The 14645-nt window shown below is 51.0% G+C and overlaps 3 protein-coding genes across 3 annotated transcripts; 1 reads left to right on the top strand and 2 right to left on the bottom strand.

Annotated features, from left to right (window-relative positions):
- Nucleotides 1–72: 72 nt before the first annotated feature.
- Nucleotides 73–2268, bottom strand: ASPACDRAFT_80031 (putative MFS transporter). The gene is made up of 4 exons (XM_020205549.1): nt 1922–2268; nt 1505–1816; nt 838–1429; nt 73–768 (listed from the first exon to the last, which is right to left on the bottom strand). Exons 1-4 carry the CDS (start codon nt 2089–2091, stop codon nt 178–180), a joined length of 1665 nt encoding a protein of 554 aa, XP_020054249.1. The 5' UTR covers nt 2092–2268; the 3' UTR covers nt 73–177.
- A 2395-nt stretch (nt 2269–4663) lies between these two features.
- Nucleotides 4664–6523, bottom strand: ASPACDRAFT_53461 (sugar porter family MFS transporter; the record flags this gene model as incomplete). The annotated part of the gene is made up of 5 exons (XM_020202751.1): nt 4664–4940; nt 5006–5471; nt 5528–5998; nt 6061–6249; nt 6304–6523. The coding sequence occupies 5 exons, from the start codon at nt 6521–6523 to the stop codon at nt 4664–4666; spliced, it is 1623 nt and encodes a 540-aa protein (XP_020054248.1).
- A 4897-nt stretch (nt 6524–11420) lies between these two features.
- ASPACDRAFT_1872228 (FAD-binding oxidoreductase) lies at nt 11421–13111 on the top strand (the record flags this gene model as incomplete). The annotated part of the gene is made up of 5 exons (XM_020197995.1): nt 11421–11609; nt 11667–11880; nt 11942–12345; nt 12398–12777; nt 12850–13111. 5 exons carry the CDS (start codon nt 11421–11423, stop codon nt 13109–13111), a joined length of 1449 nt encoding a protein of 482 aa, XP_020054247.1.
- Nucleotides 13112–14645: the final 1534 nt, after the last annotated feature.

Here is a 14645-nt window from a genome sequence, read left to right as displayed (position 1 = left end):
CAATGATTTATAGGTTATGTCCATATTCACGTCTCGGCGGTCCATGCGATTCCCGTCCAGCCATACATGTGAGTGCCTTACAAGGCTCGATGTCTAACCCCATTTTGCATTGCAACCCCGGGCCTAAGGCCCATGCATCGGCCAACACCATAACGATCAGCAACATCCGCATCATCATCAACCACCCCGCTTAAAGACCTTGAACAACCCGGCCCCCAACCCATCCAGACCCCTCTGCCTAGCCTCGCGTCTGGCCGCCCCATCCGCGGCCACCGCCGCACGACTGCCTTCCTTATCCGCATTCTTCTTCCCATCAACAACGCGCAGCAGCACCTCCATGGTGACAGCCGCCAGGATACTGGCGCACAGGATGCCGACCATGACGAGGTTACTCTTGCGGTACTTGGCGCGGCCGGGGGCCTCGTAGTCGCTCTTCCACCCGGAATACAGGGCGTAGGTGGTCATGATGCTCCCCAGATTGCCGAGGCCCGAGACGACGGCGGAGGCGGCGGCGACGCCGACCTCGCCGTGGCGCGGCTGGAAGATCTCCGTCGTCCAGGTCATGGTGATGGGCACGGTGGGGCCCAGGCCGAAGCCCACGATCAGCAGGCCCCCGTACCGGGGCCAGGAGTTGGTCGCCGTGCCGGCGTAGGTGGTCAGCAGGAGGCCTAGGATCTGTAGGAGGACGGGGACGGAGAAGAAGAGGGAGCGGTGGCGGTGGAAGCGGTCGCTTATCGGAGTGACGAGGAGGATGGCGATTAGGTCCATCTTTTTTGGGGGGGGAGGGTTAGTTTTTGGGGGGTGTTATGGATTATGTGTGAGGGGGGGGGAGCATACAATCCAAATCGGCGCAGTCAGTAGACTGAGATCAATCCCGTTCAGCGAAGGGTTGATGCTCTGGATGATGACCGTGGCGTAACTCTGCGTGCCGATGCCCACGCCCACGACGCCAAAGTACATGATCAGCAGCGGCCACAGGCGCCAGTCCAGGAACACGTTCAGCAGGTCCTTCCACGTCCACTGCGCCCGGTGGTACACGCGCTTGAGGTCGTGGTAGTGGATCTCCGCGTCGCGGCCGCTCAACGCCGGCGGGCTGCGCGGGAACCACCACAGGTACTTCCGCTGCTTGGGCTCCGCGCCCGGCGCGAGCGGCCGGTCCGGCAGCCACCACAGGAGTAAAAAGCCGACGGCGGTGGTGATCACCCCGTAGACCAGGAACATCCATTGGAACCCGACCAGGCCGCGCTCGCCGTCCATCTTCTGGAACCCGGCCGAGACCAGACCGACGACTGCCGCGGAGACCTGGGCGGCCGTGTAGTACTGGCCGATGCGTTTGCCGGTGCGGGAGGGAGGGTAGAACAGGGTCAGGTAGTAGGTCATGCCGGGCCACATGCCCGCGATGACAATACCCAAGAGCAGACGGAGGAGGCTGATTGATAGATGTTATTAGCACGACTGCTGGGGACAGACAAAGACGCCCGCCCTAGGGGCACGAAACACATACTATAAACTCCAGGCGGCCTTCATAGCCGTCATGCAGCTCCCGATGATCCCCACACTGATGACAATCCGACTCATCCAGACGTGGGGACTCAGACGGGTCATGATCAAGTTGGAGGGCAAGTCGAAGATCACATAGCAGACGTAGAACAGTGCGAGAGCGGTGGAGATCTGGTGTGGCGTCATGTTCAGCACCGAGCCCAGATCATGCCCCGAGCTCTCGTTCATGGTTTGCGCGAGGCCGACATTGGAGCGCACCGCCGCGCAAAGGAAATAGAGCACCCAGAATGCGGGAATGATGCGGAAATCTAGCTTTCTGCAAGGGTTTCGGTTTAAGTTAGCATGTCATGTCATGTTATGTTAGACGATGCAGGATAGCAAACACACTAGTGCTACTAGTTCGACGAGCTACTCAACTCACCTATAGATGCGCTCGATCTCGGCAAGGTCGGCCTCGGACTCGGGCTCACTGCCTGTCTCCAGATCATTTTCACCCTCCCGGCTGTCGAGCGATCGTTCGTGAATGCTCTCTGTGTTGGGTTGTTTGGTCACCCCGTGGGAGTGGTCGGGATTGGACTCTGCGAGGGACATCTTGGCGGAGGAGGGCCACTTTGGGACGGTGATCCTTGTGGAGGACCAGGGAATCGAAGCAGTAGTGGCGCGCGATTGATGCCACTACTAAGGATGCTTACTCTAGACTGCACGTGCAAGGATAAGATTGTTTGTCGGTGGTAGAAGTGATGAAGAGTCCAGACAGGAAGAGATGGTGGTTTGGTTTTTGGCCACGAGGGGGAAAGAAAGAGCTGGGAACCCCGCACTTATTATTCTCAGAGTCGGGGGAGACAGAACTCGGGGTTGTCCGGTGAGAAGATGGCAGTGATCAGCCCTGGAATGGAATCGGAGATGGTCAGTCCCTGGTCTGTCTGAAAAGGCTACTGTGATTGGGTTTGGCAAAGGAGGGGAGGGAGGAGATGCAGCTCGAGCACGAATAAACTTGCGATAACGCTGGGAATGTAGTGGGGAGGCGCAGACAACGTACCTGCAGTGCTACGGACATGATGGCTAGCTCGGGAATTGATGACAAAAAGAGGCGAGGCAAACGCTTTTTATTTAAGCAAGGGGAGAAAGGGGACGATGATAACCTGCAGGAGACACAGAAAAGAAAAAAGCTTGGTGAAAGCCGAGGGAAAAAGCAAAAAGGCAGGCGAAAAGTCAATGGAATTTGCATGCGACGGGCGGTTGCTCTCCGTATCGTTAATTAATTGATTGATTGATTGATTGATTGATAAAAAGTGTAAAAGGATAAAAGAGGGACCTGCCGGAGGAACCATTGGCCCGGTCGGTTCCAGACCCTTTTCGATGCTTGGCTTCTCTACTTTGTTACTCTTGAACTACTCGCCTTTCTACCTGGTAACTGCTCTAAGCAGTAGGTCTCACAGACAAACCTACGTGACAATCCAGCTCAATGTATGACAAGAAAAATAAAAAAAAAATAAAAATAAAAAAAAACGTAATTCCTCGGACTATTCCTCGGAAGAAAGCATTGCCAGTTTTCTTCCTTTGGCCCTCGGACGGGTAGAAACGGGGCTGTTGGTTGACTTCAGCTTCTTTCCTCAACTGCTCCCGAACTTTCTAGTTCAACGTTAATTCAACCTCAGTAACTCACTCTGTCTACCTGCCAAAACATCCGATACCGGAGATAAACCAGCCGTAGATGGAAGGGAACAGAGACCTTCATCCGTCTCATCATAGACACTTTTGCACAGCGACAATCGGTGACTCGATCCATCAGACCGGTGTGAACTCCCCCCTCTTTTCTTGTTGCCATCAGCCATGGCTGTTCCCACTTGTTGAGTGTGACACATGCGATCGAGGCCCACCGCGGAGGTCCCAACACCCACCCCCCACTGCTTCCAAGTCTCAACTGCCGGACAAGAAACGTTCTTTTGAAATGGGATTGAGCCAATCTGTCCATGCTCAACAAAATAGAGCTTCAATGATGAGATTTGGCTGTGCAGGCATATGTGTAGATGATCATTCTGCTTTGCAGCCGGGACCCGCCCAGTATCAGCGACATCCTTGCCACACAAGTTTTCCATGCTTCTATGTAGTCGGCGCATAGATTCTCAGAGACAGTTGTAAAGCAATGTCTGATCCTAGTCCTTCGATCATGATGAATCGAGGGATTGAGATTGCCGAGAAGGTGGGGACGAGTGGTATAACTGGCAATGGTGACTGGCAGTGTACACTCTCGACCACTTGTTTCTCACAATACCTGGCTAATAGTGTCATTAATGAGAGCAGAGTGTAGGAGTGTCCCCCATAGATACTCACAACGTGTAAATCCCGGCCTGGAGAAGATCAGCAAGCCTTGATAGGTGCTTGATCCGATTCCTTATTGCCGGGGTCCGCCCATCTTTTGAGATTGCCCAGTGTATGACGGACTTGCATGATGGCCACTGAAAGAGTATGCGTGCGGTCGACTGGGAGCCCTCATTAACGGATACTCGCCGCAGCGACGAGGAACGTGATGATGTTGCTACGCGGGCAATGAAAATCTCGACGCTGCTCTCCATGAAGAGAGTTGGCTGCAATTTGACTTGCTCGGAAGTTTAGTATGGAATAGTGCAGAAGACGATTGCATATGTCATGTGGCAGTCATCCTGGTCTGAAGGCCATGCCAAGGTGCCAGTTGCGCTCACTGAAATACTAGGGATGAGACTACCACTCTGCGTTAGCCTGCAGCTTGAGAGTACTTGCACTCACATGAATCGCTTGGTCTGAACCGTGGAGTTGATCGGGGAACTATGCAGGACGACTCCAAAGGCTGATCAGAATCGTGATCAACAGATAGTAAATTGTCAGGCACTATGCGAGAGCGCCTTGATAGCACATGACACGCACTGCCTGATGAGGAAGAACTACAAATTTTACGCGAAATACCAATCATCTGGCAAGGAACAAGGCCCGGGCCATCTTCATTCAAGCACCACGTCTAGTTGTAAAGCATCGTCCATCAGGGGTATAATCATAAACGTCAATCGGGCGCCAAGGCCCCAACGCAGAAGAAAAGCAAATCAAATCGTGCAGTCGTCAAGGCGCGTCGAAGCATAACAAGCAAACATGATCGGAGCGATCCGCGCAGATCCGATGGCCGATCATTCTAGATCTTCTCGGTGCTAGCCACATCATCGCTATCCTTATCGGCGTCCTTAATGGAGTGATTCAGCACGCTCGTGCGACGCACCGCATCATCCTCCTCGTCGTCTAGCGTCCGCAGCAGCTCACCGCGCGGGCCGTACATGTGAGGCTCCTCGTTGGCAACCTTCACCACTTGGAAGATACTCTTGGTTTTCCGGAAAATGCGGTCCATCTCTTCAAGTGATCGGCACGCAGTCTCAGGGTAGAAGAAGAGCACCACGGGAAAGATGAATGCGTTACTAATCACGAATCAGTCAGTTCGGCGGCCTCGACGCATGCAGGTGGCGGCAAGGGGTGTACTTACATGACAGCAAAGATAATGTAGGTCTGGTACCCAATGTTGTCGAAAGCCACTGGGGTGATCATCACCACCATGAAGTTGAAGATCCAGTTGGACGACGTGGCCAGCGCGTTTGCCGGAGCCCGAATCTTGAGAGGAACCACCTCGGCTGGATACAACCAGGTCATGCCCAACCAACCGATGGCGAAGAATGTGTTGAAGATGAACAAGAACACGACAACAGTCACCTTAGCCCCGTTCGTATCGAGACTGGCACATACCGCCAGAATGACCATGGAAATGGACATGCCCGCGGCACCGAATAGCATCAGCTGTCGCCGTCCAAATTTCTCGATGGTGAAGACAGCGATCCAAGAGGCAAGGAAATACTCCGTTCCATTGCAGGCTGCAATCAAACGTGACATCTCCAGGCTCATTCCCAGCTGGTTTTCGAGGACGATAGAACAGTAATAGGTGATCAGATTGATACCTTGATTGTTCCATTAGCGAATGCATTCGAACACCCAAGGGCCATAGACAACGTACCCGAGATTTGCTGGAACATCTGGTTGACATAGGCTAGTACCACGCGGTGGAAGTGACGATCTTCAGTCATGGTAAACATGTCGCGGAAAGAGCCCTTGGCCATTTCTAAAACAGTGGCTTTGATTTGTGCGAACTCAGTCTCGATGAAAGTCTCGTCGTGCTTTCCATTCAAGGAGTAAAGCACTTCACGCGCTTCATCTTCACGGCCCTTCAAGATGAGCCAGCGAGGTGATTCCGGGAGGAACATAACGAAAGCTAGAATGATCAGAGCGAAAAAGATCTGAAAGGCGAGGGGAAACCGCCAAGCCACCTCGCTGGGATCGGCGAACAGCAGGCCAAAGTCGATCCAGTAGCTAATGGTAATGCCGCAAGTGATCATGGCACCTTCGATCATAACTAGCTGGCCACGACGGTTCGATTTACAGCATTCTGATTGCCATGTGGGCACCGTTGAGGTGTTCATGCCATTGCCTGTATAATAAGAGTCAGCTCCAGATTCGATATTTCCCTGCAGATACTTCCCAACCACCTACCGAAGCCAGTCACTAGACGTCCGACAATGAACTGGGCTAGATCGTAGGAAGTGCATTGCAGCAGTGCACCAACAACCATGATAGCCGAGCCAACAAAGATCGTCTTCCGTCGACCCAGCCAATTGCCAATCCATATTGTCGGGATCGAGCCCGCAAAACATCCCAAGTTGTAAGCTGCTACAACAACACCTATAATGGGTCAGGGGAGCGTTGCTAAATCAGATAAGTCTAGCGCGCTCTTACCTTGACGAGTGGACTGAGCAGATCTCGCACTTGGGCTCAAGTTCTCGTAGTAAGACCCACTGGTCGAGATGGTAGGGAAGTATTTGATGAATGAATCGAGGGTCAAGAGACCACCAGTGACACCCTGGTCGTATCCGAAGAGCAAGAAATCCAAACCAGCAATCAAACTGATCGCGATCTGCAGCTTGCCTCCTGTGAGGCCCAAGTAGCTACGCGCCATCTTGGTGAAATGAATTCCCTTCGCTGATGACGACTTTCTAGAAAATGAATGATACGGATTTGTGGGGGTGAGAGAAGAATTGGATCCAGGTTCAGGTCGGTGAAGATCTAGAATTCATTGAACGGACGGGGAGGTAAAAAGGAAGGAGAAGATCGAGTGAAAGGAACAATAATCAAAGAAAAGAAAGATCATCTCGACAGTTGCAGGGGCGATGGATGGGGTTTTAAACCAGCAAGAGGCATGGGATAAATTGGCTATGACGGGCGGCGGTCATAATTACCGGCGCATGGAAAATTAAACCCAAGTGCTGGATACCTTAGACAGACTGGTCTTGGAAGTGCTTCGAGGTACCGATATTTTGCCAATCGAGAGTGATTGGATAACGTAGTACTCCTGGTCGCACTCTCCAGACAACAACAATTGAAGTATGCAGTAATCTGTACTGTACGGTTGTACTGTACCTCCTAGGGAAAAGTGGATCCGCGCTGGAGGTCAGATGCACTAGGACCATTCGCTAGTGGAGGAAACCGGGGTTCTCATCCATCTGAAGCAAAACATCCATTCATTGTCAGTCCTTCAAAAGGTGGTGGGGCATTGATTCAGACGGACGAAAACGATCAAGATGCTGGTATGCAAGAGCAAGAGTGATTGGTCTAGGCCAGAATGGATTCCAGTTGGGATCTTGGATGATGGTGCATTTTCCCCGCCTGCTGGGTTGACAGACTGACAGACAGACTGACTGACGAACTGTCTGTCTAGGTCTTTCAGCTCATACCTTCCCCTTGTTTACCCCTCGCCAGAGGCGAAGAGGTGGTAAGGCCAAAAGGTGAGACTGACTCGGTGGGTTCATTCCACAAGTCGAGGAAGATGTTGGCAGAGAGTGAAATGGCTGACCATCAGGTCGTGCGGGCGGTGCAGTGATCGGCGGGGAGCGGCTTGATCAGGCTTGGTTAGTGCCAGGCGGGGAGTCAATGAGTGAGAGCACTGGACTTTGGTGCGCATGTAAGACTAGTAGTTAGTACTGTAGAAATAACATTAAGTTAATTTGCATGCCGTCATCACAGCCCCTGGAGACTGGAAACGTTGTCTGTCTAGCTCTTTTTGGTCAATCCGAACAAACTTGACTTTGGAAGCAGTCGGGCAAGTAGCCACCCACCGACCGCCATGTTGTGTTAATTTGGATGACTGACCACCTGTACACGTTACAGTGCCAATTAATCCCTCGAAGCGTTCAGTAGGAATCAGAAAGAGAGGAAAGAAGGCTTCGATGCAGCAACGCCGATCGGAGAGGGTGTCACCTTCTCTCGTTGGTTCCATCCGCGTGGTTCGAAAAGCAGGAAAAGGCAACGATCGGGGCTCTAATCGTCATTTCCCTGCTCAGTTGACCAGTGTCAACTCGGAGGGTTCAAGTTATGTTACGCCGTAAGGTGCCATGAATCATGATACCCACCGTGGGCCTCCTCTCACCCCTCTTCCCCTCAATTCGGGACTCGGGATGATTGCTGAGGAGAAGGACGGACTGATGATTCAGAATCCGGGGGTCTGGAGAACTCCGCAAAGCCCTGAGGCACTCTTGCTTTACCGCTTTGGGAAAGGATCCAAAAGGGCCTCGGCTCGATCCGCCTCGTGGCTGTCGATTCTGTTTTCTGAATCTCTTCTCCCTTGCGTCGCCAACACTTGAATTCCAACCAAGGAGGGGGCAAATTTGGATTGATGGCCTAGAACCACTCATTCGCTTCTGATTCTAACAGCGACCACAACCTACAGCGAAGCATTTGGTATTCGACGGAGGCTCATGCAGGCGGCCGGCTGTCTTATCCTGGTCCCGTAATATTATCGTCGACAGAACCCCCAAGCCCGTCTCATTGCTGACTAGTCCCGATCGGATCCTCTCCAAGCCGACCTGTCTCTTTTGTCGATTTCAGTCGGCGAATATAATCCAGCATCAGTCATTCTGTTACACTCGTCCACCACATGCGCTCCAATCGCAGTGAGGACGGAGCTCCACCCGGGCCACCTAGGACGCGGGATGCCGCTTAGTGAGAGCCTGTTCTAAACAACGAACCAACCGCAAGTAACAATGTCGCCTGATCAGTCGGCGAGAGATTAACCTGGGATCAGCCAACAGCATCATAATTTACCTGGGAATTGGAAAGAGAAAGGAACCCCCGTGGGGGCGCCTCCAGTTGAGGCCGCCCGGTCCTGCCGATGATGCTGGAAGAATTGCCCAGATGGGCCGAAAGCCCGCGCCCGAAGAATCGGCCAAACTTGATGCAAGAGCAGTCAGTGCCACGGCACCTTCGAAGTTCTCAAAGAACACTTCCAAGATCATCCAGTGGCACATCTCAATTATCTAGGGCTCACCACATATTCCAAAACTCTCGGGGATGCAACCGGCACAATTGGTATGTATGCCTCAAAACCAATTGACCGTGGCAACTGCCGACTTGACGGGAAGGGGGACGGCAAGTAAGTCTTCGCAACCCGCACCTTTGACTGGCCATCGATGATCATAGGCCAAAGCCACCATTCCTGGCTTACTTCCTCAATTCTTGTGCCGTTGCAAAAAGCGCGCACACTTGAGGGGAGCCATGCTCTTGTAGCCTTATTTTAGCCAGCTCAAATTGACTGCCAAGAGAGACCGCGGTCAGGGCACTTTCTCACCACCTCCATAGTCGAACCATTCGGTTGTGGCCGACCCAGTCCTCCCCATCCATGCGTTACCTCGGGTTACCCAATTTGGACAACCCGAAACCTGGGGATAATCGCAACCACCCTCCATGAATTGGCCGGTCTTACTCCGCATCTTACGCAGCCTATCTGGAGTCAGCTCTTGTTGATCGTTCATTCGTCATGCACCCTAGACTTATTTATCCCTCTCCCTACAGTCACAGCTTCTTCATCAAGTCCAGAAATTGTGGTTGCATGGAGGCAAGGACCTAATGCATGATTAGTCACTGTGCATCCACCTAATAGAACTAATTCTCAACAAACATATGTATAGTACGCCGGAGTTCAGTTTCTGAACCACCGATTAGCATGGGACGACTCTCCTTACCTATCCCATACCCAAGAGTACGGGTCAGACAATTGCTCCGCCGTGTTACACCCGATTGAGAGCCGACGCGAGATACCAATCTATCATGTATGTATCAATAAGCCATCATGCAGGAGCGGATAGAGACATGACATGATGTATTCTTGCTGGCTATGATATCCACACAATCATGAGATTCTCTACTAGCAAATATTTTCTCAGTAGATTCCTACTTGTCTGTTTAGATACCGAACAGGACCTTTTCGTACTCCCGTATTGGCCCAACATTCGGGGAGGTTTTCCCAGTCCCATGGGCCATACTACACCGACACTTTCTATTGACTTGGTAGCCAGAAGCGAACGAAGAGGAACATGTAGCCTCCAAGGGCGACGGGTTTGATGTCTTTGTATGTTCACTATGAGTAGCTTTGTCGCAGCAGCCTCATCCCTGTATACTGTCTCGATCATTCCAACCGCTCTTTTCGAACAAAAACGTTCCAAATTCTGCACACTTGCATGATTTGCTCTGTAGAAACAGCTACACTACCGCTCAAAAAGTCCCAAGTGGAGCGCGCCAAGCCTCCTATTCTTAAGCCCTTGAAGCAGCGGTCCTGGTTTTGGCTCAGGTTTTCCTCCTCGTGGGCATCGTATTTGCGATCAGTTATTTCTCGTGTGTAAAGTGGGGCTTCCGGGCAAGCATTCAGGAATGATCAACACTCCGAGATCAATAAAGAATACCATCATTTCATGCCGCATGCATTGTTTGTTTTGGTTCTCCAGACACAAAGTATCATGTTGCCTTGGGAGGTCACGATAAACCTTTTCGTCCCTGAAATCCATTCGACGAATGCCCCTCAGTGCGGCCAGCCACCGAGCTAAGTGGCTTGATCAGAATCCTTCATGGAGGACTTTCTAGATGTTTTACTGTACGAAGGGCGTGTTTTGGATGATCAACCGCTTGTGAGGCCGAGAGGGTCGGTGCGGGAGGGTGTGTGACGTAATTGTGTAGGGGACCACTTGCGTCCGGTTTTATACAGTACCCCACATCGCGGCAACGGACCGAGGCAGGGTGTTGTCAGTTTCGAGGTCAGTTTCATGTCGATAGGAAAGGATGGCTTTGCGCATTCGGCCTCATCAATTACTCATCTTGCTGCATGCACTGGATGTACTGTACTTGGGAAGAATTCTACTGTCAGCTTGGTCGGGGAGACAAGATCCGGACTTGAGACAAGGCTCGGTCTGTGCTTTGGATGTTTGTTTTGATGTTTGTTTTCGACAATGAGTATTTCCATACCGATTACTTGGTAGTAGTTATGAACGGGCAGCAAGCAATCTGAGATCTTCGGAAAGACAGTGGCAGAGCGCTCTACAACAATCAAGGTTGCTATTTACCACCTCTGTCCATAGAGACGATGACATGTTCAATAACCCACACACATGACACCAAGTCTCAAGAAAAATAACTTTAGCCCTAAGACCCTACCTTTGTAAACGGAATCATCAGATCAGATGCTCCTTCTCGAGGAGTAACCGTGATTCACTCTGAATATCTGTTTACTATGGAACAAGTCGTGGAAGTAGCATTCGGTAGGTGTGTTGAGTTCTTTCCCTATGAGAATTGCACCATCCTCATATGGATGGTTTGAGACTCACTCGTCTATACAATCCCTTGTCCCAGAATCTCGTACTCGATTTTCCCCAACTCACACACTCTCATATGACTTACCCCTCCATTACACTTGTCATATCGATTCAGTCATCATGTTCCACGTTATCACTTTGCTCACGCTCATCCTCACGTTGTTGCAGCCATTCGGACAGGCGGTGCCGCTGACCGGCTGCAACGATGAATACTGTGTCATGACGCGTGCAGAATTGACACCTCTCGAGATACAACTCGAGCTCGGCCCACAACTCTGCGGATCCTCTTATATCTTTGGCCCGGATGATCCTCGATGGCCGCAGCGAGTGATCAGGTTTCAGGAGTATATGGCCCCGCAATTCACTGTCTGGGTTCAGGTCGGCTGTGAAGATGATATTTCTACAGTGGTAGGTGTTTTTTCCCCCTTTCTTGCTGATCCAAATCTCTTGACTGACCTGGAAAAGGTTCAATATGCCTATCAAAATGGCATTCCTTTCTACACGGTCAACCGCGGCTATGGATTACCAAAATCGCAAGGGAAGTTCCGGGGTATGGCCATTGACGTCCAGCTCTTGACCGACATCGTGGTGGATCGAGAGAGGCAGATTGCACGTGTATCGGCGGGAACGGCCACCCAGGAATTGATCGACGCGCTGTGGGAAGAAGGCTATGTTACAGGTCCGTCACAGCCAGTCTGTCGCATTATCAATTCATGCGGCTAAATCGTCTTCTCTTCTAGTTACCGGAGCCAGCTCGTGTGCAGGCATAGTTGGACAGGCTCTTGGAAGCGGTCACGGAAGATACAAAACGCGCTATGGCTTGATGCTCGACAACATGGTTCGACTGAATGTCGTGCTGGCCAATGGAACTACAGTTGTAGTCTCGGAAGACAGCCATGAGGACCTGTTTTGGGCCATGAAGGGTGCCGGGCACAATTTCGGCATAGTGACCAGCTACGAGATGAGGATCTATCCACACGAGGAGGATACTTGGTACTTTCGAAATTACGTGTTCACACAAGATAAGCTTGAGCCCTTTTTCGAGCAACTGAACAAAGTAGTAGCTCGCAACGGGTCGCAACCGGTGGAAATGGACGTTGATTATGGCCATTATGAATTTAACCCATTGTTCAGCGACACTGACGTGAGCTGAGTATCTCTATTATACCTCTGACTCGGTTTCTGACGTCTACAAGGTGATTCTCTACTGGACCTTCAACTATGCTGGTCCGCAGATCGATGCAGAGAAGTACCTGGCTCCATTTGATGCTATCGGCCCGATAAATGTCACCGACGGGACTGTGCCCTATCCTGACATGCCCCTGGCTTCAAGAAATGGTAACCTCGACTCAACTTGTGCGAAAGGATTTGCAAAGAAGGCATCTACCATTGGGCTACAAGTCTATAACACATCTGCATGCCGCCAGGTCTATGATCTCTTTGATGCCAGGCTGAAGAAGTATACAGAACTTCGGCCAGCATCTTTTGTCTTGTTCGAAGGATACTCCGTCCAAGCTGTCAAGGCGATTGACCCAGCGACTTCGGCTTTCCCGCACCGCCATGATTACATTAATCAGTACGACCGTTCATTTCTCGTATCTGAGCTTAATGTTACTAGAGGGTGAAAGCTGACATCATCGTCATACAGAGTTACCACAATAACGCATGCTCCGGATTCCAATCTTGATGAGCCGGCAATGCAGCTTGCTCATGATATTCGTGAACTCTTTATCGATGGCCAGCCAGACCGGCTACCCAGTGCACATGTCACTTATGCATTTGGTGACGAGCCCCTAGAGCAAGTTTATGGGCACGAGCCATGGCGTTTGGAGAAGCTTTGGGCTCTCAAGGCTATATATGACCCGACCAACCAGTTCGCCTATCATGTCCCTGTTATTCCTCTGGAATGAGAAAGTCTCCCGAGACCTTTAAGATGTGTTTATTCTTACTGTTGATGTATCCTAAGAGGACGAAGCATTTTTACGACTATTCATTGATTTGAATTGCTGTTCAAGTATTTTCCAGTGCATTGTCAATGCAGTAGCAGTGGCCTTACACGCATTTCAACACTCCTTTCACCTCATCCGCGAAGATCGCAAGGTCACAAGACGCAACTATTGCCCCCTTAGCTCGGTCTCTTGCCAGCATCAACTTCTTTTGTGTTGCATAGTCTTGTGATGATACAAAGTTCGATCAGTTGGTGTGGAGGACGGATAAATATGCTTCATATGCTTCATATGCTTCAAACAAACCAACATGCAGGGAGTCACGACAGTCGAAGGCTAGTCTTGGCCAGTATCGTTCTTTACCTTTGCAGAACATTTTGGACTGACTGGGATAACGTGTTCTAGGCTTGCTCAAGTGCTTAGATGACTTGACCCAAAGGTCAGGTCGTCACTGTACCCCTTGCTGCCTGCAAGGGTCGAAGCTCGGTCCAGACTCTAGTAGTTCAGTATGACTGAGGAGCAGTCTCCGGGACACAGTTCTGCTCACCAGCCAAGGGGGAGTCGCAGTCCTGGGTTGGGCTTATTATTTCCCAGGTGGCAACGGTGTTCGTGCAGCTGCAGGTGGGTAAGCAAGCGTTCTGGGATCTCATGGGCTCTTGGATCACGAAATGGGTCCGGAGAGGTTTGTCTCAAGTTCGTGAGCATGGCTGTCTCAGGGTTGTTGGGATGGATTACCTTAGTCTTGACTACATCGATGTGAGTGCGGACCTTAGATTGACAGCGTTTAGGTATAGGATGCCGTTCGTCGGATGACCGTGAGTATATAAAAAGTCTGGGATGGTGCGCTTTCTTGGAAAGGCTATAGAGGTGTGCTTTGGGCTCCGTAGATCACGTCTGCTCATCTACTTTCCATTCTCATGTTTCCTGAGTAGCGAGGTGTGGTGGACGATGTGTGTTGTGTGTGTTGAGGTTGTCGGGTCGCTCACGGGTGGATGTCTTCTGTGCAGTTCTTTGTGATGGGGCCTGTCACCAAGGGTTCGTGGGTCGTGTAGGTGTCGTCTGCATTAAAGATACTGCTCAAAGCTATCAGAAACCAATGGTTAGTGCTGCGTCGAAATAAAGAATAGTAGGGAAACACCTTTCATCTGATGGATGGGTTTTGATTCATCGCTTGTGCGCTTTTCCTGACTCCAAATCTCCTTCGCTTATTCAAATATGGGGCATTTTCTCGTAGAGATCATCAATTTTGCAATGGATGTGGGAAATCATGGTTTGAACTCAATCACATAAGTGATATAGCAACTGGTGGTTTCCCGAGGCATAGTCGTACTGTTATCAGCTAGGGAGACTACTAGGTACTTGGAAAGATGCCGGGAAGGACTAGACCATGCCGCTTCCTCTCTGTCTCAGGCCTCTTCTTCCAATCCCTTCTCTCTCTTCTCTCTCTTCTCTCTCTTCTCTCTCTTCTCTCTCTTCTCTCTCTTCTCTCTCTTCTCTC

The sequence above is a fragment of the Aspergillus aculeatus genome (assembly GCF_001890905.1).
Source record: "Aspergillus aculeatus ATCC 16872 unplaced genomic scaffold ASPACscaffold_12, whole genome shotgun sequence".
NCBI classification, from domain to species: domain Eukaryota; kingdom Fungi; phylum Ascomycota; class Eurotiomycetes; order Eurotiales; family Aspergillaceae; genus Aspergillus; species Aspergillus aculeatus.
The sequence above is the reverse complement of the archived record's forward strand: the minus strand, read 5'-3'. Positions and strand labels throughout refer to the sequence as shown.

Bases quoted from the DNA above. Each gene is read 5' to 3' on its own strand.
- ASPACDRAFT_80031 (XM_020205549.1), bottom strand. From the start codon at position 2,091: ATGTCCCTCGCAGAGTCCAATCCCGACCACTCCCACGGGGTGACCAAA. The intron at 1,430-1,504 runs GTATGTGTTTCG...TCTATCAATCAG, and splicing joins AAGGCCGCCTGGAGTTTATA to CCTCCTCCGTCTGCTCTTGG. The intron at 769-837 runs GTATGCTCCCCC...CCCCCAAAAAAG, and splicing joins TGACTGCGCCGATTTGGATT to ATGGACCTAATCGCCATCCT.